This window comes from Oncorhynchus clarkii, chromosome 26, assembly GCF_045791955.1.
Source record: "Oncorhynchus clarkii lewisi isolate Uvic-CL-2024 chromosome 26, UVic_Ocla_1.0, whole genome shotgun sequence".
Classification (NCBI taxonomy): domain Eukaryota; kingdom Metazoa; phylum Chordata; class Actinopteri; order Salmoniformes; family Salmonidae; genus Oncorhynchus; species Oncorhynchus clarkii.
Genome location: NC_092172.1, coordinates 11,751,861 through 11,778,149, shown reverse-complemented (window position 1 = coordinate 11,778,149; position 26,289 = coordinate 11,751,861). Strand labels below are relative to the sequence as shown.

At 42.9% G+C, this 26,289-nt stretch overlaps 1 protein-coding gene across 1 annotated transcript in view; it reads left to right on the top strand.

Annotated features, from left to right (window-relative positions):
• Positions 1–2,228: 2,228 nt before the first annotated feature.
• Positions 2,229–26,289, top strand: part of LOC139384910 (neural-cadherin-like) — a 205,487-nt gene continuing 181,426 nt past the window's right edge. Inside the window, exon 1 of the mRNA XM_071129812.1 lies at positions 2,229–3,234. Within this exon, the coding sequence (XP_070985913.1) occupies positions 2,229–3,234 (1,006 nt within the window). The remainder of the gene's footprint in view (positions 3,235–26,289) is intronic.

Genomic DNA, 26,289 nt, shown 5'->3' with positions numbered 1-26,289 from the left:
CTTGGTGTCCAATGAGATTGCAGCCATGTCTCCTGCCTTTGGCCAGATTGAACCCAGCCTTGTCCACAAAAACAAGAATGTGGGTCATTTCATGGCCCTCCAGCTCCATTATTCTCTATATAGTAACACAGAAACAAAATGTAAAGTTAGTTTTACATAGCCTATTCTACAATCAGACAGTTTAGTAAAGTACAAATGGGTTCTGTTATTATGGGTATCTGCAACTTCAAGAAGTATATACACAGGCTTTTTGAAGTACAGTAAAACTCCCTGTACAATATACCATGTGCACGCCAATGTTTTACCTGGACATACTGGTACCGCAGCTCCTTCACTCTGTCACTATTCCTCTCAAATGGAACCTTGTACAGTTGTTTCATAGTCATTAGATTTTTTTCTGTCTATAGTGGAAATGAGGAGATATCTTTGTCATTTATGATTGCACTTTGGATCTCTCTTAGCCTGATGGAATTGTTGGCTATGACCATGTTGCAAATGTCTTATTCTTGCTGAAGGCTGAATACTGCTGCTCTGCCACCAGCATGAGGTCATTATGTAGTCCTATATATGACATGTTGGATTCACAAATAGATTTAACAGATAGTATATTGTATTCAAAATGTGCTGTATTACTGTATATTCCTCATACAAATCTTACGGTACATTGTGATTTACAGACTTGCCTTTACCTTTACAATAGTTGCTGTATTGTTGTGAATTAAATGCTTGAACAAAAGTAAATAACGAGTACAGAATGTTTGCACAATTGATGACACTGTGGACCTGTTTTACATTAGGCTGTACTCTCCGACCAGCCTCTTCCATTGTAAGACCGTGGTTTATGACATGGGCCACATGGGCCACAATTGTGGCTCTGATTTCATCAGGGACTCTTATTCTTTGCCTTCTACCTCTTCCTCTAGTATGTCTTCCCCTAACACCATCACCATCACCACCACACCACACCACACCACACCACACCACACCACACCACACCACACCACACCACACCACACCACACCACACCACACCCTGCCTGGGGCGGCAGGTAGCCTAGTGGTTAGAGCGTTGGGCCAGCAAACGAAAGGTTGATAGATCAATTCCCGAGCTGACCAGGTAAAAGTCTGTCATTCTGCCCCTGAAAAAGGCAGTTAACCCACTGCCGTCATTGTAAATAAGAATTTGTTCTTAACTGACTTGCCTAGTTACATAAATAAATACATCTTATTCCTCTTCCACAACATGTAGCTGCTGTTCAGGGTTGTGATGTTCCTCCATATTCAACAATGGTAGTGATTGTGCTGTGGGAAAGCTCCATACTTCCAAACTTGATTGGTAGGATTGTGATTCCTATTTCATTACTATGGCAGGTAATGGCAGGTAATTTGCCAAGTTAGCAGACATCACAAACATTCCATGTCATAGATATGTATGACTGATTTTGATCATTGAATGGATAATTTTTCATGTGAATCAACTCATCAGTTTTGATCAGCAAAGCCATGTGCATGTCGTTGTTGTGCAAATTGTAGACAATTGTACTTACTGTTTTGCACACGTGTCAAAATGAATAAGACTTTCAAATCTGGTGTGAACAAGAAACTAAATGTTCAGAGATTTTAACTTATTGTTTTTGAAAAAATATATATTTCTCATTCGATAATTGAGCCAAAGCATTGAGAAAAACTGCATTATTTGTCCGTATATATTCCTCAATCACCAATGACAAATCTAGGTTACTGAGTGAAAGTGATAGTTAAAAACATACAGTAGCCTATCATGCCATTGCTACTGGACACGCAGTGGAAATCAGAAAGAAGACTTACTGTATGGGTTGGAATGAAAAACTGATGGACATGAATAATGTGACGTGGCCTTCCCCGAGGAGTCAGTGTAGGCCACGCCCCCTCGCGCACGGCGCTGTCCAGTACCAGAAGCTGCTAGTGCTGTCAGAAACACTGAGCGGAGGCGCGCACTTGAGCTGCATTATCCGGAGAGCTGGGCACGCAGACTGCTGCTGGAGTGGAGACAGAGAAGACAGCGAAAGTTGCCTAGAGCTAGAGCAATGAATCAAACTACGACAATGAACAGCATTTCTGTGAATTCAATGTTCTAGATTATAATTCATCCGAAGTTTTAGAGGACTTAAAATACATATTTTTCGAAATGATTAAGGGGCCTAAAGTGACAGCATAACACCACTCAGTGTGGTACAACTGACAACAGTCATGATTTGGACTATTTTAATATGCTATTTCGTGACATCTGTACTTGGGAATAAGACAGAGGAAAGGATACCGTTCTTTCATGGACATGTATTCGAGAACTCCGAGCCGGGATCCAAAGTAAACGGTCTCAGCATCCCTGTGAAGCGGGTTGACGCGCAGAGATGGTGTTCTAACTCCGGTATGCATCTGAAACTCTTGGGAGACGGAAGCAAAGACTTCAATGTATTTGCCCACCACAAACGCGGACACATACTTCTGAAAACCTCGATCGTCCTGGACAGAGAGGAGCGCTCCGAGTACCTGCTCAGCCTGGGTCTTTGCTGCCAAAGCTGCGCCACCACTGACCTTGTGGTCGCAGAAGTTGCATCTGTGAAAGTGGACGTTTTGGACACTAATGACCACGAGCCAACATTCCCTAATGCTGATATAAAAATTCATCTGGACGACGCCACTGCTCTGCGGTCTGTGGTGTATAAAGTGACCGCGGAGGATACAGACCACGGGAAAAACGCTGAACTCATTTACTTTGCTCTTCCCAAAAATTGCAGTTTCTACGTCGTTCCAAAAACTGGAGATGTACTGCTTGTGGACTCTATATTGGGTCTTACCGCCCCCATAAAGTTTAACGTGTTTGCGATGGACCACGGTTGGCCCTCACGGACCAGTCAGAGTATTGAAATAGAGATTAATCCCCGGCAATGGCCAGCGGTTCAACCGCCATCCCAGGGCGAACCGAAAATCAGACTACCTCGGAAGTCGAGGTCCCTGCTAGAGTCGGACGAGCCGGTTGTAATAAATGTTTCCGAGGATGCCAGAATCGGTTCTGTTGTAGTGAACTTATACCCAGTGAGGTTTCAGGCTGCCAGCTTTGAGTTGATGGATCCCGGTGCGGACAGCTCGCCGGTCACGGTGAGTCGGGACAGCGGAGATATAGTAATTACACGGCGCCTGGACCGGGAGACGGATCCTCTCGTGGAGATTACTGTGAAAGTTCAGGATAAAAGAGGTGAGAGTGCCTTTGCAATTTTATATTGCTGCTTCAATGTTGTTTCTCTCTTCAACGTACCGCGTTAAAGACATTATTATCTATAAGTGTATTTTTTCTCTCTTTAACTGTAAAGTAATTATGGGCCACAGTTTGGTCTAAATTTGCCTTCTGAATCGACGTGGAGAACTGACAACATAAACTACTCATATAGCCTCTCTGTAAAAGTGTCTGGCTTTAAAGTGCAATGATTTAAAAATGTATTCGTTTCTGTGGTTACATGTTTAATAAACACCCACAGCTTTGCCTTCATGATCCCAAGAGGTTGAAACCATGCTTATGCGTAAATTATGCATGGTGAGACGTGCACCTTGTAAATAGTTACCCTGGGAAAAATGTAATGTGCACAAGTTGAGCTTATAATACACAACATAAATTCACATTATACTACGATTTGTTGTCTGCATATGTTTTATTGTATTAGTGCAGATGTTCTGAATTTACAGGAGGCGTGCGCGGATGCTACTGCTTCTAATGACTCGATCACACCGACAGTGTTTTTGCATTTTGGTACACCTGCGTTTGCCTTGCAGCATTGCGTTGCAGAGCGTTTTTTTTTTGGGGGGGGGGGCATAACACCTCGATCACATCAACAGGGATTGGTGTTTTGGTACACCAGAAGTACATTCGTTTCGATATGGAATTCTGAGTTTCCTTGCAGCATTGCATTGCAGAGGAAGTTGCAGTGCAGAGGAAGTTGCAGTACGTTCTGTGTGGTGCATACGTTGGCTTTATCGATGCGAACTGTATGAGTAGACGGTTTGACAGAAATTGTAGCAGAAGGCGAATGTGGAACTTTTGTTGCACACATAACCAGATGATGCTGCATACCATTTTGCGCAAAAATGTTTTCTCGTTGTGATCGAGGCATACCTGTAGGTTAATAATTATCACCTGCAGAAATGGCTCCATTCATGTACTCTTTGAGAGCCAGGCTACAGCTAAAATTGCATTGCTAATGCAATAATATGTGTTATCTGCACTGCTCGCATTGGTAATCCTGCGCCCAGCATATGTGAACCTGTCTGACCATGGATTTATAATGAGTGCTCAACTTCCTTAGTGTTGGCCGCAGCAGCTCCAATTGACACATAAAATGTGTATTATTGCACGAAATTAGCTGTAAAACTGCAACAAAAAGTGTTGTAAAGCAAATGTATTTGTTTACCTTTTGTAAATAAAATGCCCTTTCTGCTAAGTGATCCCTCTGTACATATTAATTATAGTTTTTAATTACGGTGCCGAGTTAATGTGTAGCAACTAATTGTATAGCGAATAGGCTATGTATTTGTAGATCGACTGAGGTGAATGAACCTACAGCAACCAATGTGATAATGGATGGGGTAATCTTTGCTTGTGTTTTAGTTTTTGCTGTTCTCCAAATAGCATTTGAGTTTTTAAATCGTATAGAAATGCAGTACATGAGCTTCAACACACACCGACCTCACAAACAAATCTGACCCTGGCTATGGCCCTGTGTCTCAGGCATGATAAACCGCATTGTTTGAAGTGATAGGTGATGTGCTATCTTTTGGGTTTTGAGTGGGGACCTGTAGATTATTGTAGCCATGGCCTGCAGTATTGGCTGTGTTTAGTGTTCATATTTGCAAATGTATACATTTGCCAGTTGCCTCTGTCAGGCAGGAGTACAACCCACATTTTTATGTTTAATTGCTCAGTTGCCATGCACTGTGCTAGAAAAAAAAGTGCAATATTTGACCCAGCTGTTCTAAAGTGATGGGCGAATTACACAATATCTGCGTTCATGCAGATGGTCATTCAACCAGTGCTGCCTGTCTACAACAACGAGCACAGGGAACTTGACGTCTGTGTGTGCAAAGATGGCGCGCTCTGCATTCATTTCTAGGCTATGTGAAGTATGGGGGCCTATTTACATGCATTAGAGTGAATAAAAAACCCATCATTTCTCGATTTCTCATTTCCATCGCTGAGTGTTGTGAAATGATTTAATGAATCCTAAAATTGGTGTGTGGTTCAGGTATTAATTAACCACTGTTTTTTAATGATCAAATAACCTACTTGACTTGATTTCAAATGTTCTAGCAGACACCAGTGTTTAATATGGACAAATCTGTGCTCAGGGAACCGGAATTTCATGTGGTGGGAATGTGGTGGAGTCTAATCCTTTTTGAGTGGAGATCCTGTCGACCTGGCTCCATATGCTGGCATTATCCATGTAATCCCATCTCATACACGTTCTCATTTCTGGGATTTAGAATTTGCAGCACAGTTTGTTGGAGAACTCGTGCGCTTCGAGGGAATAGAGAGGCCTTAAAGTAATGCGTTTATCGCGAACAGTGTGCTCCATGGCCCACTCACATTTTTCCGCGGTATCCATGCGCTGCGCAGCCGAGGTCCGCTACAACCACCCCTGAATGAGTTGTTGCCAGGGTTGTTGATTTAATTAGCTCGGCCTTTGGTGTTTTCATTACTGTCTGTCTGTGTGCTTGTCCCGTGGCCCGAAGACCAGAACCTTCTGTAGATGTTGCGTGTCTGGCAAAGAGGGTGTGTGTGTGTGTGAACTGCGAGATAGCTTCTCGGAAGCCAGGGGATTCACAGTAATGAGGTAAAAACAGCTGGCTTCAATCAAGTATGAGAGGTGTGTCAGTTGACCTCACTTATAACAGTATCTGTGAACTAGACCAACTCCCTATTGAGTACATGTAGACGAGCACGCATGATATTCTACATCTAAATTTGTGCTACTAAATTGAGTATGGTATGTTATGTTTCTTATGGTTTGTAATAATTTGTGGATGGCAATCACCCATTTTGTATGACTTGTTACGAATTACAATTCATATTATATGTTAACAATTTACAAAACGTACAATTATGTTACGAATTTGAAAAACTTAGAATATGTTACAAATGTGTAAAATGTACAGTATGTTATGAATTCTAGTTAGGTGGCTGAAGTTAGTTAGCTCACTAATGTTATCTTTGCTAGGGATTAGGGTTAAGGGTTAAGTTTAGGAGTTAGGTTAAAGGGTTAAATGGTTAGGGGAAGGGTTAGCTAACACACTAAGTAGTTGCAAAGTAGCTAACAAGTAATCAACGTAGCTAATCAGCTAAAGTTGTACGTGATGAGATTCAAACTCATAACCTTCGGGTTGCTAGAAATTCACATTATACACCCACTAATCCACCACGACCAGCCACCCTCCTTTCGTTTTTGCGTTAAATAACCATTTGTCTCATGTATCCATACCAAACATAATATATCATTCTAAATGGAGTGCCGTGGATTTACATACAGAATAATACGGAATGTTCTGAGACCAGGTGGATCCTACAGGAGAGTAGGAGCATGCAGTCAGAGACAGATGGAAAATGAAAATATATAGTCTGTTATTACTTTATTTATCAGGATCAAACAGCCACTGCTATATATCTTCAAACAGCATATTGTATTGCACATTGTTAGCCGTCATACAGACATGCACACTCAGCGACGCACACGTTTCTGCCTAGTGCCAGTGAGTGAGCTAGGCTGTGGTTTGATAACAGAGCTCTGCTGCAGCTTGTATATCGTGCTTATTCATTCTGTGACCGTCCCCTTCTCACCTACCTCCACTGGTCAGTTGATTATCTTTATTAACTGACCAGTGGAGGTAGGAGAGAAGGGGACTGCCTGAGGTGAAATACTGGCTGGCCTGGGGTGAAATAGCCTTCTCATGTGAGTTGGTATCTACTCTCTATTAGCTTTTCTGAGGGGAGTCACCCAGGGCTCTTTCCGTTATCTGGCGTTGGGGGAGAGCAGAGCACCACTTGAATCCTATATGGTTATTCCTATCTCTGTCTGGCTGTCTGTCTGTCTGTCTGTGTTATCCAATAACACTGGCCTCAGCCTTACCCTGGCTGTCTCAGCCACCTAAGTGGTCCCAAAAACACCCAGCCCCACAGACCTGGGCCCTCTGTTTCTCCCTTTATCCCTTCCTCCCTCCCTCTCTTGCTCCCTCCCTGTCTCCTTCACGTCTTCTCTGAACTCCACGCTCTGAAGTCTCTCTTCCTAATTGCTGTGTGAACTCTGTAATATGGAAATAGAAGGCCTCTTTAGCTGTGTATTGGTTGAGGCTATGGGCTCCTGTTTGACATGTCTGGTCTCCATGATATTGCTGCAGTGGGATCAATTAATGTGTGCGTGGGGACGGAGAGGGGGAGCGTGTGTGCAGATCAAACAGGCGTGTGGCGCCAGACTTCCCGTCTTAACACTCTCTGCCTTGCGGCCCTTTTTACTATCTCTATATCACATCAGGGTCATCATCACTCTGTCTCTCACGCTCTCTCTCAATCATAGCATGTTCTCTCTCTCTCTCTCTCTCTCTCTCTCTCTCTCTCTCTCTCTCTCTCTCTCTCTCTCTCTCTCTCTCTCTCTCTCTCTCTCTCTCTCTCTCTCTCTCTCTCTGAAATTCAAGGGCTTTATTGGCACGGTAAAAACATATATTTACATTGCCAACGTAAGTAAAATAGATGATTACAAAAGTGAAATGAACAGTAAACATTACACTCTCTCGCTGTCTCTCTGCTGTTTAACACATCGTATCAGACCTCTGTCTGTCAAGTCGCCCTGAGTGGTTGTGTGATCTTTTCTCTCATACAGAACATGCTATGACTGTCAAAGGCATCAATATGATGGGTTGCATATTTGTCTTGCTGAAGCACGCTTGAAGCTGGCATAACTCTCAATCAAACTGACAAAGAACTGACTACCGCGTCCGATGCGCATTGAGTTTGACAAGAACCCCAAACGTGTTATATACACAGTGGATCTGATCATTCCCCATCCCTTCTCCTCGATCTATCTATCCACCATAGTGTTTGACTGTTTGATCCACACAGAGAGAGCTGGGATTTGGATTTGAGCAGAAGTTGATAGGTTTTCGGGGACTTAATTCCTCTCCTCCCTGGTGTTACTGTTAATCTGATTGGGGTAGAGCCTGGAAATTAAACAGCATATGCGAGGCTTCATCTCTCAGGGAACCAGAAGATTGTGTGCTTGCTCACATGTACACAACACAAGTTAAATTAGTTTCTCTCTCCCCTCCCCACCCCCTCTCCAAAACACGTACACACGCTGTGCAAACACGCATAGACATACATGAAGACGCATACATCCAAACCCACAGAACATATGCACACAACACACACCTACGCAGCATATGCTCCGATGCAAACATTCTCACCTGCTGTAAATACCCTCGCTTGCACTCGGCTCGCACATACATTGCCCTGGTATGATCCATGAGCAGAATGTATACCTGTGAACTTCTACAAACTCTCTCTCTTTCTCTTTTTCTGTACTTCACACCCTCTTTTCTCTCTCCTCCACTCTCTCAGTTTCATCTCATCCCTCAGTCAGTCATTTCACAAATGCACACACACACACACACACACGCACACGCACACACACATACTGTACCTTGCACAACAAGCTTAGCAGATTTAAAGAATAATAGAATGATTATAGATTTATATCATGCGTTTCTAATAAATTGCATGTGATCTGGAAGCAGATATTCACAAAAATACATACACTACCGTTCAAAAGTTTGGGTCACTTAGAAATGTCCTTGTTTTTTAAAGAAGAGCACTTTGTTTGTCCATCAAATTAACATCAAATGTATCAGAAATACAGTGTTGATATTGTTAATGTTGTAGATGACTATTGTAGTTGGAAATGGCAGATTTTTAATGGAATATCTACATAGGCGTACAGAGGCCCATTATCAGAAACCATCACTCCTGTGATCCAATGGCACGTTGTTAGCTAATCCAAGTTTATCATTTTAAAAGGCTAATTGATCATTAGAAAACCCTTTTGCAATTATGTTAGCACAGCTGAAAACTGTTTTTCTGATTAAAGAAGCAATAAAACTGGCCTTCTTAAGACTAGTTGAGTATCTGGTGCATCAGCATTTGTGGGTTCGATTACAGGTTCAAAATGGCCAGAAACAAATACCTTTCTTCTGAAACTCGTCAGCCTATTCTTGTTCTCAGAAATGAAGGCTATTCCATGCGAGAAATTACCAAGAAACTGAAGATCTCGTACAACGCTGTGTACTACTCCCTTCACAGAACTGCGTAAACGGGTTCTAACTAGAATAGAAAGAGGAGTGGGAGGCCCCGGTGCACAACTGAGCAAGAGGACAAGTACATTAGAGTGTCTAGTTTGAGACTGGCAGCTTCATTAAATAGTACCCACAAAACACCAGTCTCAATGTCAATAGTGAGGAGGCAACTCTGGGATGCTGGACTTCTAGGCAGATTTCCTCTGTCCACTGTCTGTGTTTTATTGAAGTTCTCAAGTTTTAATGAAGCTGCCAAGTTGAGGACTTGTGAGGCATCTCCTCTTGCTCAGTTGTGCACCAGGGCCTCCCACTCCTCTTTCTATTCTGGTTAGAGCCAGTTTGAGCGATTCTGTGAAGGGAGTAGTACACAGTGTTGTATGAGATCTTCAGTTTCTTGGCAATTTCTTGCATGGAACAGCCTTCATTTCTCAGAACAAGAATAGACTGACGAGTTTCAGAAGAAAGCACTTTGTTTCTGGCCATTTTGAGGCCTTAATCAAACCCACAAATGCTGATGCTCCAGATACTCAACTTGTCTAAAGAAGGCCAGTTTTCAGCTGTGCTAACATAGTTGCAAAACAGTCTTCTAATGATCAATTAGCATTTTAAAATGATTGGTTGCTGATAATGGGCCTCTGTATATATAGATATTCTATTAAAAATCAGACGTTTCCAGCTACAATAGTCATCTACAACATTAACAATGTCTACACTGTATTTATGATCAATTTGATGTTACTTTAGTGAACAACAAATGTGCTTTTGTTTCAAAAACAAGGACATTTCTAAGTGACCCCAAACTTTTGAACCGTAGTGTATATGCATGATGAAAATAGATTTTCAGTTGAGTATATATACCCAAAGTTGATATTTATAGCCTCACTGTTGTGTATTTCTAAAATCCCATTGCCCAGCAATCTGCTTATAGTAGATTGAGTCAGCTTGGAAGGATTAGAAAGGCAGTGATGTGTAAAACAACACACACTTAATTACTGGAAGATTGTAATGTATTAGGATTTACGGTGACGAAAGGGGACGAGGGAGGGAAGGAGATAATGCTTAAGGACTTATTGGAAGCTTTGGGCATTATACATGATTCAGAGGGGTTGGGTTAAATGCGGAAGACACATTTCATTTGGATGCATTCGGTTGTACAACTGACTAGGTATCCCCCTTTCCCTTTCCTTTCTATCCGTAGCTATGAAATGTGGTGAATTGAGTGAGCATGTGAATATACTGCACGGTGCATAGTTTAGGAATCGAAAAACAGGTGCTGAAGATTGAGAGAGGGACATGTCACTAAATATATGGCATGTGCATACTGTATATGCAAAAGCTCACCTTAGACAGAATACCACAAACACACAAACATGATGAGGCCCTGTCCGTCATCTTCTTGCTGTCACTACGCTCCCCCCCGCCAGGCGTGCGACCTCCGCAGTAGCAGCGGACATGGCTGTCAGTGTCACTTGTCACCAGGGTGTGTAACTGTGAGTGGCGGGGAGAGCGATCGATGGGTTTGACTGAGAGATCACACAACGTTTAGTCAAGGCTCCGCTCCGCTCTCGCCGTCTGCTGTCGCTAAGACCATCACTGACCCAGCCCGACTCTCCATGATTGAGTTCTGCATTTGGATGAAGAAGATACATGTTGGAATAAAAGAACAGAACAGATGAGTTGCTGAGTGCCACCCACCCCCCTCCCCTCCTCTCCCTCTCTCTGTCCCTGAATCTAGCATGCATTCACAAATTAGGAATTTGTCACTGCATTTCTTTGCCAGTTATTGTGGCATTTGACGGAATGTCTGTGAGCGTGGGAGTGGGTGTGTGCGTGTGCGTGTGTGCGTGCTCTTTCGTGCACGTGAGGCTACAATACCTTGAGTTTTCCGGGGAATCTTTTGAAGTGAGCTGTAGCATATTACCCGACTGTGTCTGTTATTAAACAATTTGAAACTATGTTGTGTATGTGACTGGGTTTCATGTGTGGATATAAATATGGGCAGGTATGTTTAATGCTAAGGCTACAAGCGTAGGGCTGGATTGTTTTTATTAAATCCCGCATGTCTATAAATATTGTATATGCATTCGTTCATATAGGGCAGAACCGTGTTTTATATAGCCTACAGAAATTGGTTAAGTTATGACATGAAATAAGTGTGTTCATATGGGCAGGATATTGTATATACTGCCAACATTTGGTTGTTAAAATAAAAAATAAAAAAGCGTATTACCTACAATAAGAAGTTTTGTTTGACAAAGCGTGGGTGCGTTTGCGTTTGCATGTGTGGTACAGAAGTGGGCAGAGCGCAGCCAGAATGACAGTAATCCTCTGGTGGATTAATTATCAGAAGGTGGCGTGGTTTTTGTCGAAACAGAAATGTAAACTATCAGGAGGCCGTCCAAGTGAGGAACCCTCCAATCTCCAATGTGTCCCACTGCCAAATTCCCTGGCAGCTCAATGTTTGCCATGCTGTATCCTTTCTCTTGCTCTCCCTCTCTGTCCTCCTACACTTTTCTGTTAATCTGAGTCTACTTATCTATCCTACTTTCTGCCTTAGTTCCTCCTCTCCTCCCACAGTAACATTTTTCTATTACTGTAGTTCTTCACTTCTCTCAGTCCAATTCTACCATCTAGCTCTCCCTGCTAGCTGTCTGCAGCTCTCTTGTTATTTCCTATTTTCCTCTGTTGGCTCACCATTCCTCTCTGCCTTCTTAGTTTCTGCCCATCCTGTTCATCCTCAACTTGCACTCTCTTCTCTCTCTCCTCCTCCTTGCTGAGTTGCCTCGCCAGACACATCCCTCTTTCATCCTGCTCTCTCCTTTTCTGATACACCCTCCAATCATCGATCGCCTCGTCAATCTGTCTCCAGTCAAACTTTGGCGGGATGTCTGCATGGTTTTTCCCTCTCTCTCTCTCTCTCTCTCTCTCCACAGCGCTGGATCTGCCTGCTCTCTGATTAGTTTATTTCCAATCTGCCGGCTGAATCTCAGCACACAGCAGCACAGTTGCCTAATTGCCAGACTTAATCAAAGAGACAAACGAAGGGATGGGAGGCAGCTAGTGACCTTTTAGAGATGCCACGCTCTTCTCTTCCCCTCTCCCCTCCTCTACACACCTCTCCTCTCCTCGACTCTATTCTCCAGGAAGAGAGTTGCCAGCCAGCCAATCCAGCGTTTTAATATCGAGGCTGTCAGTAGACAAATGTGGCTGTTTTTGCAACCCCTTCCCATTTCTATCCCGGCCTAATGAGCAGCGTGACTCTCCAGCCAAGGAAGTGGGAAGCAATGGGCCAATGCAGAACAATGGCCGTGCCGTCAGATCGTTTGTCTGAGAGAGCCAGAGCCCCACGTCGTTGCAGTCGCTCCTCGCTGGCCAGGCAGGCCATGAGTAATGGTGAGTCTGCACTCGGTCTACATTAGCGCGTGACCTCTTCATGTCAACAGCAGTCACTAATGGTCGCTCCGCGTCATTCAGCATAAAAGACACAGCGTGAACAATCTGATAGAAGACGAGGCACACACATCACATCACGGAGGCATGGCTAGGCAGGCAGGGAGGAAGAGAGGGCCCCACAAGGCACTGGAGATTTCCTTCTATTTGTGTTGGCTTCAAAACAGCAGCCTGTGTTTTCACAGCTCAACAAATACGGTCTTGAAACAGTGTCGGACCGGAGTGTAGGCTTTTCCCCCTAAGGAAGTTTCTTTGTGCTTTTTTTGGTTTCTTTGTGTGTATTTGTGAATCTCTGTGTGTGTGACTTGGTTTTCTCTCAATCTATTATCAATACATCTCTCCATGCAGTCAGTCAGCATGAGTAAGCCATCTCTGTGACAGGGCATTTGATGCACCTGTGTCCTTGCACGCTTCCTCCATACTCCACACTGGCACTTTGGCTTGTCAACATAGTCTAAATCTGCCTGTTATTATTTAACTGGTTCTGGCTGTTAATTTTCTCTCTTTTACGTCTTTATACACTAACTGAACAAAAGTATCTGGACACTTGCTAGTCAAACATCTCATTACAAAATCATGGGCATTAATATGTCGTTTTTTTGCTGCTATAACACTCTTCTGGGAAGGCTTTCCACTAGATGTTGGAACATTGCTGTGGGGACTTGCTTCCATTCAGCCATGAGCATTAGTGAGGTTGGGCACTGATGTTGGGCGATTAGGCCTGGCTCGCAGTCGGCGTTCCAATTCATCCCACAGGTGTTCGATGGGGTTGCGGTCAGGGCTCTGTGCAGGCCAGTCAAGTTTTTCCACACCAATCTCGACAAACCATTTCTGTATGGACCTCGCTTTCTGCACAGGGGCATTGTCATGCTGAAACAGGAAAGGACCTTCCCCAAACTGTTGCCACAAAGTTGGAAGCACAGAATCGTCTAGAAAGTCATTGTATGCTGTAGCGTTAAGATTTCCCTTCACTGGAACTAAGGGGCCTAGCCCAAACCAAGAAAATCAGCCCCAGACCATTATTCCTCCTCCACCAAACTTTAAAGTTGCCACTATGCATTGGGCAGGTAGCGTTCTCCTGGCATCCTCCAAACCCAGATCCGTCCGCCGTCCGTCGGACTGCCAAATGGTGAATGATTCATCACTCCAGAGAACGCGTATCCACTGCTCCTGAGTCCAATGGCGGTGAACTTTACACCACTCCAGCCGAAGCTTGCCATTGCTCATGGTGTACTTAGGCTGGTGTGCGGCCATGGAAACCTATTTCATGAAGCTCCCGACGAACAGTTATTGTGCTGATGTTGCTTCCAGAGGCAGTTTGGAACTCAGTAGTGAGTGTTGCAACCGAGAACAGGCGGTTTTTACTAGCTAAGCGCTTCAGCACTCGGCGGTTCCGTTCTGTTAGCTTGTGTGGACTACCCCTTTGCAGCTGAGCCATTGTTGCACCTAGACATTTCCACTTCACAATAACAGCACTTACAATTGACCGGGGCAGGTCTAGCAGGGCAGTAATTTGGCGAACTGGATAGGTGGCATCCTATAACAGAGCCACATTGAAAGTCACTGAGCTCTTCAGTAAGGCCATTCTACTGCCAATGTTTTTTCCTCTGGATTGCATGGCTGTGTGCTCGATTTTATACACCGGTCAGCACCGGGTGTGGCTGAAATAGCCGAATCCATTCATTTGAAGGGGTGGCCACATACTTTTGTATATATGGTGTAGGTTAAGGCAACCTTTATTAGGATATAATTAGTATTTTGGGGGTTGTAAACTATTCCCATGGCAACCACTTAGACCTGGAGCACAAGAACAGTGCATATACCCTCAAATTGATTATTAATCCTAAATGTGGCCTCTCTCAGAGTGAGTGCACTAAGTGCTCCTTATACAAGCCCAGAACACAAGACATTTAGCTCTCTGGTCTCTGCTGAGCACCTGGTGAGACTCTGGAGGAGAGGAAGGAGTAGATTACTCTCCCTCCTCATCTCCATCCTGCTCAATTAGTGGAGTTGGAGCAGCAGCAGGCCGCAGTATTGTAGAGTCTGGTTCTGGGAGAAGAGGAGAGCAGAACCCCATGCGCCACAGGGCTCGTCAAACAGCCAGCGGAGCACAGCCCTCTGACATCACAGGCTGCTCCTGATCAGGCCCATCAAAACAGGGATCACTAGGCTGTAGTGTGGAGTATAGCGTACTCAGGTTAAAGGCCTGCACAGACTGTATGATGTTAGCCAGGTAATGCCACGATTCTATAGTCCCAGATAAAATTTCCACGTTGTGGGAGAAGTCTTAGGTTGTAAACGATTATTGGACGTCTTGACTCTTTCAGTGTAACAGGATCTGCCGAATAACTACCATTACATGCGTTCGTAGGTTCCAACAAAGTTCTTGTGTCAGAATTGTTGAGCCTTTATCGCAGGGCTCCCCAACTGGCAGATTTTATTTGTAGAAATGTTTTGGGGAGGGACATAACAGACTATAAAAACACCAGCAAATCAAAGTGATTATAATTTTGGAAATCTGTTCCAACCCAGTGGGGAAAACCTGGATGAAAAGACGTCAGCATGATGTCTTCTTATGTTTTTTAAACATATTTTTACTGACCAGAATATGACTTTTTCTGACCGTCATATGACCAGCTGGTCATAATTCTGACCACCATATTATGTGTTATATTGTAGCGTACTGGTCATAGTTAATACCTCATCATTTCTATTGTGTTATTGACTGTACGTGTTTATCCTATGTGTAACTCTGTGTTGTTTTTTGTCGCACTGCTTTGCTTTATCTTGGCCAGGTCGCAGTTGTAAATGAGAACTTGTTCTCAACTCGCCTACCTGGTTAAATAAAGATTAAATAAAATGTTACAAAAAAGAATCATAACCTGATAATGACTACCTAACTACAGCTTATTACCTATACTCTTAGAAAAAAGGGTTCCAACGGGGTTCTTCAGCTGTCCCCATAGAAGAACCATTTTTGGTTCCAGGCAAAACACATTTAGTTTCCATGTAGAACCCCCTGTGGAAAGGCTTCTACATGGAACTAAAAGGGTTATACCTGAAACCAAAATGGTTCTTCAAAGGGTTCTCCTATAGGACAACCAAAATAACGTTTTTAGGTTCTAGATAGCACCTTTTCTTCTAAGCGTGTACTGTAAAAAGTATTGCAGGGGATAAAGTTGGATATTAAACATTTTGTTGGTTACATTTCTATCGGTTTCCATAGTTACCAATTAAAGTTCATCTTCAACATATTCTTACGTTTAAAATAGATCAAGCAATGGCCAAAAACAAATCTACACCACCATTCTTCACACATCTGCATACAATAATTGTTTCATGATTCACCCACAGAAATGACATGCATAGAAATACTGGGAGTATATAAAGGGCCCTTGTTTTATTTGATGAATGATTAATAAGAGGGGTGTGATGGGCTAGATCCTCATCAGGGACCTCTGAGCACAGAAGGCGATCTGGAGCGTCGTGGCCCTCTTGAAGAGTTGTGTGACGGGTTCGATCTGCAGTGAAAAGAATCAGCGCATTACAACTTTATCAATTAGAGATTTTATAAGCAAACTAAAAAAGGACATTCTTGAAGAAACTTGGACTCAGCTGGCTAAAAGTATTTCCATGGTACTAGATGAATAATTTTGTGACAGATGTAACTTAGAGATGTCTTTAATAAAGAGCAATTTGCTCATATACAGTGGGGCAAAAATGTATTTAGTCAGCCACCAATTGTGCAAGTTCTCCCACTTAAAAAGATGAGAGAGAGGCCTGTCATTTTCATCATAGGAACACTTCAACTATGACAGACAAAATGAGAAAGAAAAATCCAGAAAATCACATTGTAGGATTTTTAATTAATTTATTTTCAATTCTCCCTCTCCTCCGGAACTGCACAAGTGTTTAAGTGAGTGACAGGGAGAATGAGTAAGAGAGAAATGGGAGAAACTTTACATGACTCACCAAGGGAAGTGTCTGTTGAATCAGGACACAAGGGTTTTGCACCTAAAAAAAGTTCAAGTTTAAGTTAAAATAGGATTTTATTTGCCTTATTAGAAGCGGTGCTATTTCAATTTGATCCACTTACTCTACACTCTTAGAAAAAAGGGTTCCAAAAGTGTCCTCGGCTGTCCCACATAGGAAAAACGTTTTTGGTTCCAGGTAGAACCATTTTGGCTTCCAGGTAGAACCATTTTGGGTTCCGTGTAGAACCCTCTGTGGAAAGAGTTCAACCTAGAACCAAAGGGTTCTCCTATCGCAGGGATCATCAACTAGATGCAGCCACGGGTTTTCTTGAGAGGATGGCCAGGGGGGTGGAACATAATTAGAAAAAAATGTAACCTGAAAATTGACCACAAGAAGCCCAAACGGATATAATATTTAACTAAAACAGAATCATTTCAAACGTTGCTTACATTTGTATACGACCTCATACTGTATCTCTCTCTATTAAGTGTGGGCATACTTTGTAACAGATTTTCAAAATTATAATCACTTGAAGCTGATATACTGGAGTTTAGAATGTTTTTCTAAGAGTGTAGGATCAGACAATCATGAGCAGCTAAGTAGCATGTCTCTTGAGGAATCCAGTCTCCGTAAGACCTGATGCAGAGAAACATTTCATGCTCATCAGCATAGCTCGTACAAACCTAGCTCTTACAAAGATGGTTAGTGGGAATCAACACACATTGAAGATCAGAATAACACACATCAACATTTCGCACATAACTTATTGTCAATGAGTATGGATTTAAGGAGGGGTGGTTCTGCTTTCTCTTTTCCCTGGGATGTGGTAGAATAGATCAGTGGTAGCTGAGTGGGTGGCCAAGTACTGCTGTAGAGGCCAGGCGCCAAGTCATTGACATGTTTCAAGAACTGTAAAGTCAGAGACGAATCATGATTAACCATTACCTAAGGTCTTCACTAAGTTGGACAACTATGTTGCCCCTCAGCAATCTGGCAGTTAGGCAGACAGATGGAGAGAGAGAGAGCACAACATTTACATTTCTTAGTCAGCAGGTTGGATAACAACTGTACTCCTTTTTGCTCCCTCCTCCATCCGAGCTAGAAGATTCCTGCAAAAAGAGATCATTAATAATTAAAAAGGGTGTTGAGAGGTGTAACGTTAGAATGAGTGTTGGGGAGGAGCAGGAATTGGCCAAATGTATAGCTACAGTAGCCAGCTAGCTACAGTAGCAAATCTCTCCCTTGTCGTTCTTCTCCCCAACAAACCGCTGCTTCTCTTACAAAAGTAAAACAAGAATGCAGGAGAACAGTGCCTGTCACTTAGCAGTTCAAAAAATAAAAAATAAACATTTAAAAAACACGTGTACATTTTTAGAAACTGCTGTTGTTTTTCAGCTGTGTTGTTGTGTAGTTTACCAGGCGCTCTGTCCCACCTGCCATATGGAATGTTGACGGATGCGCTCTAGGAGGCTGCCTGAATGCAGAATCTATGCTGAATGCTGAATCTATTGCTGCGTGTGAAGCACAGATTCCAATCCAAGTGTTAGCTGGAATTTCTGTTTCTTCTTCTTTAAGGTTTCATGGCAGACTACTGTACACCTATTGGTGTACTGCCACCACCTACTTCTACTTCAGGACTTGGTTGGCGGAGTGCATCCAACTTTTAGGTGCATACACCGCCACTTACTGTGTTGTTGTGTGAGGCCATTCGTGACCTACTTACCTATTACATTCTTGATGTGGTAATACAAAATTGGGTAATGAAAAGAAAAATTGCCCTGCCAAATGTTGGCCCTCTTTAACAAAAAAACACTACCCCATTCCACTATTTAACACAATCTAATCCTACGCCGGACCTATGGTCCGAGTCGACAGAACACTGCCACGCAACACCCCCTGCAACTGTTCTGCAGTAAACCTTCACCATCCCCACCACAACCTCTATTTCTGTGACTTCCGAACCATTTCTGCAGTACAATAGACAACCATGGCTATGAATGCTAAAAAGCCCACCTTATTGAAGCACATATTCTTCCCATCACTCTTGCTTGGGCTCTACCTACTCACAGGAATCCTCTGTGACCCTCACCCTGTAACCATCTTCTCCTTTCTGTAGTACTCTAACCAGGGCAATCTCAAACCGGACACCTGTGATCTCCAGCCCCATGGGCACCCCCACAACTTTCTCCTCCGAATACTACACATTCCTTCTCCTTCCCTCCGGTATACCTCTCCATCTATGAATCTTCCTCCTACACACTGCTGCCACATGCCCATAATGTTGACACCTAAAACACCATAGTATTTTTGGAATAAAAGCTCTCACGGGATAACTTACACTTCCTAACATGACATTGTCGGGCAAAGGTTACATCAAAACTCAGCAGGGCAGACAATGTCATCTCCGTTTCCTCACACTCTCCACCGGGTCTGCGTCGCGCTAAACAGTGGGCTTCACATACACTGGGAATCTTCAATTTCAACTGATCCTCCTCATCACTTAATGTCAACCCGTTGTCACATTTCTTGCCCCTAATCGCGTGGTCTGGAGTGTCCGCACCCTATGGACTGAAGAAACAACAAATCATCACTATTCCACTCTGAGTTACTCTCACAGTCCCCAACCTCTTCTCCACCCAACCTGACACTACATTTGGATCAGCCAAAATGCAAGGAGCCATTCTCTCCACAAATCTCACTGCCACGGGGCCAGAATCATCCTCGGGACGAGGCCCGAACTCTGCTGTACTCACCGCAGGTACTACATCCATACTCTCGTCAGATTCCATCTCTGAACTACTAGAGCACATATCCCTCTTTTTGCACTTGGCGCCAACCTTACGCACCACACCGCTTCTCCTTCTCGACGGACATCACTGCACCTGCCACCACAATTCATTCACCCTCACCTTCCTTCTGTAGCTCTTCCAAAGGTTCCCCCATTCCATATTCCCTCAAAACTTATTCCACTTTTCTCCTTCAACAGGTCTTCCAGAAGGCTTGTGGAATCCCTCACTCCATATTTATTCAGAACGTGTTGCACTTTCTTCATCAACCCCGTGTCTTCGGAGCATGCTAGATAAGATAGCCAACTAGCTCTTGATTTTTACTGTCAACACTAACCCTAACAAGGTGTGTATCAATTGAACCTTTGGTTTTTTATTTCATTATTAAGATAAGGTCCTTACACTTCCAAACCTGTATTTCAAGCGACGTGTGTTAATGTTTACATTGAACGTTGGGGCTATTAAAAAAAACTTCCCCCATACCCGCCACCTAATATTCCATTGCACCCGATACAATCGCAATCACTATCATCAGAAATCAAGCGATATCAATCAGACAGTGGGGCGCCGACTGACCCACTAGTTGGTCAGAAGGTTCAAATCAACGTTTCATATCGTGGTGTAGATGCACTGTAGATCGAATTGCACTCAAGAAATGTTCTCCCCTACCATGGGTCATATTAGCGGGCTATCCCGGGTTAAAACACTTAAAGATCCATTACGTACCTTTGACGAAGGGAAAGGACATCAGAAGATTTTCTTCTAGTTTCAGCACAGTAAAAAAAATGCATTACCACCTTTTGGGAAGTTCGCGTGATTTCTGATGATTGTTCTTGATTATAACGACTGATTGATTCTGTATGGGGTGTCCATTGCTTTAGCTGAAACTAATATGCCTACCTCCTTATTTAGCTACTGAAATTGAAATACAATTACTGCACGCATTATGCTAATTGCTTTAAGAAAAAATATAATAATCATATTTTTGGGACGAACTATTGATAATATATACGATAAAATAGGGTTTTGTAAATGATGGTGGATTGTTTAGGATATTGAACGATTACCATTAGAAGGCAACACAGCAAGCAATCCAGATATGAATTTAATAACCATTATTTTATTGTACTGCAGTTTTACTGCATTTTAACGGAAGTGACATTTTGTAAGGGCATTCTGTATTATTGTGGATATTTATCTTACATGGTGGTAGCCTAGAACAAGTGTTATGGAAGTGAATGTGCACTTTTCAATTGGGTGGACTGCAACTACAAAAAACACAACCATAGCCTGTAGTAAAAGGACCATCTCTTATAGGACCGCAGAGACTTTCACCAAGTTGAGTTTTTAATGACCTAGTAAATTCGGTGATTTGGAGGTGAAACCACACATGTAGTTATTTCCTCACCTGCCGAATAAAACCGAGGTAAAGACAGTTTCAGATTAGATTTTCGACGGAGTTTTCCTTACGTCCACCAACAGCAGTTAGGGACCGTCAACATAGTGACAAATACAATTGTTCTAATTTCAATAGCTCTTTAACCATTACTCCTAAACCTTTCAAAACTGGTTGTCGCTAACCTGATGGCATAGACACACATTGCACACACTTTTTTTTTGTCCATTTACATCTCGCACTCTTTTAAATTATTTGTTAACATTTTTGAATTTCAATAGCTCATTGGTCATATGACATACTGACTTCAAACTAGGTTCAGAATGTCCACTGACTACCCTTATATATTGCACACCCTTTAGTGTTGTGTTTACCCTTTCCTTTAACATTTATCTATAATAATTGGTAGTTCTCAGTACTTATTTTCCCAGTTTTTTATTTTTCCACAGTATTAAACAGCGGTACACAAGAGAGAGAGAAATATCTCATTTCATCGTTAATATCAATCATAACGGAAAATGGCAAAGTACGAGAGTCATGTTATTAATTGTCCAAAGCAGGGATGGAGAGTAAGCTAGTGAGGTAGGCTGCAGTGGGTTTGCTGGTCAATGCAAATATTGAACATTTAAAAGTGCTTTCCTCACCATTTTAAACTTTTCAGGGAAGTTAGGAACCAATACACACAGGCAGTTAGGAAAGCAAAGGCTAGCTTTTTCAAACAGAAATTTGCACTCCAAAAAGTTCTGGGACACTGTAAAGGCCATGGAGAATAACAGCACCTCCTCCCAGCTGCCCACTGCACAGAGACTAGGAAACACTGTCACCACCTATAAATCTACGATTATCGAGAGTCTTGCTTTCCACCTGGCTACCCCTACCCCGGTCAACAGCTCTGCACCCCCTACAGCAACTTGCCCAAGCCTCCCAATTTCTCCTTCACCCAAATCCAGATAGCTGATGTTCTGAAAGAGCTGCAAAATCAGGACCCCTACAAATCAGCTGGGCTAGAATAGCTGGAACGTCTCTTCCTATAATTATCTGCCGCAATTGTTGCAACCCATATTACTAGCCTGTTCAACCTCTCTTTCGTATCATCTGAGATCCCCAAAGATTGGAAAGCTGCCGCGGTCATCCCCATCTAGACCCAAAGTGCTACAGACCTATACCTATCCTACCCTGCCTTTCTAAGGTCTTTGAAAGCCAAGTTAACAAACAGATCACCGATCTTTTCGAATCACACCGTACCTTCTCCTCTATGCAATATGGTTTCCGAGCTGGTCATGGGTGCACCTCAGCCACGCTCAAGGTCCTAAACGATATCATAATCGCCATTGACAAAGGACAATACTGTGCAGCCGAATCTAGCTGAATCTAGTTTATGATCCCTGCTTTATCGTGCAGTGTGGCTGGTGTTACGAGACGATCCCGGTGACTGACCAATAAGAACATTGCTGGCACTGACTATGCACTTAATAATACAATTATTGTGAACAGTCAAATTAGTATAATTGTTCGATTTCAACTTTTACATGCTTTAAAAGAGAAAGAACGATTGTCCTAATAATATTGTTTACATGACACTTCTGAAATCAGGCTACCTGATGGGAGTTTGATAAAGGCAGAAATCCAGCAATCAAAAAACCTACCACAGCGACCATGCTAATTTTTGGAATCCTATTTGATTCTGATTTGATTCTGAGTTCAGACATACAAAGTTTGTATGCGAAAACTTTCTATGATGCATACTTTCAGTTTTTCCAAACTCACTTCACTCGCTTCATAAAGGGAGGCTTGCGCTGCAGGCACAGGTACAAATCAAATATGCCGCTGCAGTTGACATAGCCTCACAAGCCAATCGCAGAATGTGACGACAGAACTGAAGCAAATCGTACTATCTGGCCAGGTTAATATCAAGATTGTAATATGGTAACATTGCACATTAATAATGGTAAAATACTGAATCTGACATACAGTGTGGAAAGGCCTTTAGGGGGAGATGGGCTCAAAAGCACACACTAACAACTCACTGAGGGGAAAAACAGAGAAACATACAGAAACACAATAACAACTCACTGAGGAGATTGTGTGGAGGTCTAAAGAGAATAGACTGCACAAAAAAAAGTTAACACTGAAAGGCCTAAAGATAGAGTACACTCTTAGAAAAGGTGCTACGTACAACCATATAGGGTTCTCCGGTTCGTACCCGTAGGGGAACCTTTTTTGCTGCTAGGTAGAACCCTTTACAGAGGTTTCTACCAAGAATCCTTTTATCTTTGAAGGGTTCTTCCTATAACCCTCTTTGAATGGTTTCACCAACCTTTATTAGCCTTTAAAATTCTTTATGACAATACATTACATACGGTATATAATAAGGCCTTCTTTGAGAGCCTAGTTGTACCCTAACACAGAGATGCTAGAGTGACGCTATTCAACAATTGGAACGTTCAAATCACCCACATTCAGAACGACTGCTAGGATAGTGAAGATTGAGTGACATATTGTAGACTACCCAAGTCATGTGAACTAGAATAACTCTCTCAGTAACCTTTGCAATAAGTCCAACTACTAACATATTAGATTCGTTTAGGAAAATGAATGTTATTTATCTTTGCTTGATTAATCTTATGCAACACAATATGTAGTGGTTTCCTTTCATCTTTACCATAGCCACTGCCCTAGCCTGAAAGCAGAGTTGTTTCGTACGCATACAGTCCACATTCAAGGTTTCCAAAACATTCAATGAGATCCAGGGATATGGTGCAAAAAAAGGTTTATTCTTCTTATGTCTAACAAAAAAAAGATTCTCCAATCAACTTAAAGCATAGATTAATTGACATGTAAAATACATAATATGACCTGTTTGTATGTCTGTATGGTCAAAAGACTATACCGCTCCCGTGTCACAGTACAATGAATGGGCAGGAGGGGAGGCCAAAAACTAAGTAAAACTAACAAAAAATGTATACACCCCATGTCGTACTCTTACATTCGTTGATGTCCCATATAGGACAAGAGTGTGTATGTATGTACTGTTATGTATGTATGTGTGTGTGTGTGTGTGTGTGTGTGTGTGTGTGTCTCACTGCCGCCTCAAGGAGCAGACAGAGTTTATTGATAGGTCTCTGTAAGATATTGGTCTTGGTCTTAACCATGACGCTCCGAACAAGACCATTGGCCCCTGGCAAAGCCTCCACCACACCCCCCATTAGCCAAGAGTTCCTTAGGGCGGTGTCATCAACGATGACAACAAGGTCACCAGGACTGAAGTTTCTTAGTTTTGTTCCAATCGTTCCGCTCCTGCATAAGTGGAAGATACTCCCTGATCCATCTCTCCCAGAAGAGGTCAGTGAAATATTGTACTTGCTTCCATCTCCTTCGTGAGTATACTTTGCTTCTCTGTAACAGTCCTGGTGGCAGGACTGACTTTGCTTTCAGATGAAGCAGATGGTTCGGAGTCAGGGGTTCTAGATCATTAGGGTAATTTGTTACAGTCCTGATTGGTCTGTCGTTCATAATCGCCTCAACTTCACACAAGGCTGTCTGCAAAGCCTCATCATACAGTACTTGCTCTTTAAGGACTGAATAGAGGATCTTTTTCACCAGTCAGATCAACCTCTCCCACACCCCCCCATGGTGGGCTCCAAAGGGAGGATTGAATGACCATGTCACTCCTTCCTTCAGTAATTCATATTGAATCTTGTTGAGATCCAGCTCTTCCAGAGCTTCTCCTAGCTCTCTGTGTGCCAACAAAATTGGTGCCATTGTCTGTTCTGATACTTGTTACCGGGCCCTTTCAACTGATGAACCTGCGCAGGGCATTGATGCAGGAATCAGTATCCTGATAACTAGCAACTTCTTAATGGACAGCTTGACTCACAAGTAAAGATCACACCATACCGCTTCACATGAACGCGGCCTCGCTTCACCTCTATGGGGCCGAAGTAATCTATGCCCACATGGGTGAAAGGCGGCAAATCAGGTGACACCCGATCTTGTGGAAGGTCGGCCATCTTCTGTTCTCCAGCTCTAGCTTGCATCCACCTGCAGAAGACACACCTCTTAAGGATCTTCCTTGTTAAGGAGTTGGCACAGGGTGTCCAATATCGCTGGTGAAGTCTAGAAAGCATGTGACCTCTCCCAGAGTGGCCGACCTGCTCATGGATGTGGAGTAAGATCAGTCTGGAGATGTATGAGTCTTTGGGCAGTATCATAGGATTCTTTAGTTCCGTAGGCATAGCAGCTTTGCTTAACCTTCCTCCCACTCTCAGAATGCCATTTTCAACAATTGGATAAAGCTTACAGATTGAGCCGCTTCTCTTGGCACATTGTTTTCCTTTCATAACTAGTGCAAATTTTTGTTTAAAGTGCTGTCGTTGCTCAAATCGAATGATGACCTTTTCTGCTTCATATCGGTCATCTACAGACAGACATTATTTTCAAAATGTCAGTTTGAACTTGTTAATTTGTTCCTTCAGTGAGTTTGTTAAACTCTGATCTGAACCTGGATCAGTTTTTGTGAGAACTTTCCTTTTATGGTTTAACTGTAGAAGAAGTCTATTCAGTTTCAGTATCCAGGCAACTGCTTTCTTCAAGCTGTTCTATGTTGAATAGTACTCAGTTTGCTGGTCGGACTCTTTTTTTCCCCACACTTGTACATCGTACTGTTTACGATGACGTCTTTTCTCACTTCTGGATCATCCGGAGGGATGGAGCCAAGCTCCTTGGGGACTTTTGGCCATTGTGTTTCTGATTTCTCCAGGAATTCTGGTCCTTTGCGCCATCTCTTTGAGTTCAGGAAAGTTTCAACATGTAACGCTCAAGGCATCATCGGCTGGGTTGTTTTTGGAGTTGAAATACCGCCACTGTTTTGCTTTCGATAGGTCACGGATCATAGCAACCCTATTAACCACAAAGGTATGGAATCTCTTGTTATCGTTGCGGATGTATTTTAGCACAGACTGGCTGTCTGTCCAGAAAGTTGACTCCTCAAGTTCTATCTGGAGCTCCAATCTTAACATCCTGTTCACTCGCACTGCCAATGTTGCTGCTGCAAGTTACAGTCTGGGGATCGTTATCTGCTTAAGTGGAGTCACCCTTGATTTCCTCAGTATGAATGCGATGTGGACCTTTTCCATACCATCTGTGAACCTAAGGTAGCTTGACGTGCCATAACCTTGTTCTCTTGCGTCACCGAAGTGATGCAGCTGTGCGGTCTTGACTTGACCAACGTTCTCAGGCATCATACACCTGTCAATGTGGAATCTGGACAGCTGGTCCAGCTCTGAGAGCCATCTTTTCCATGAAATAGAGATTTCTT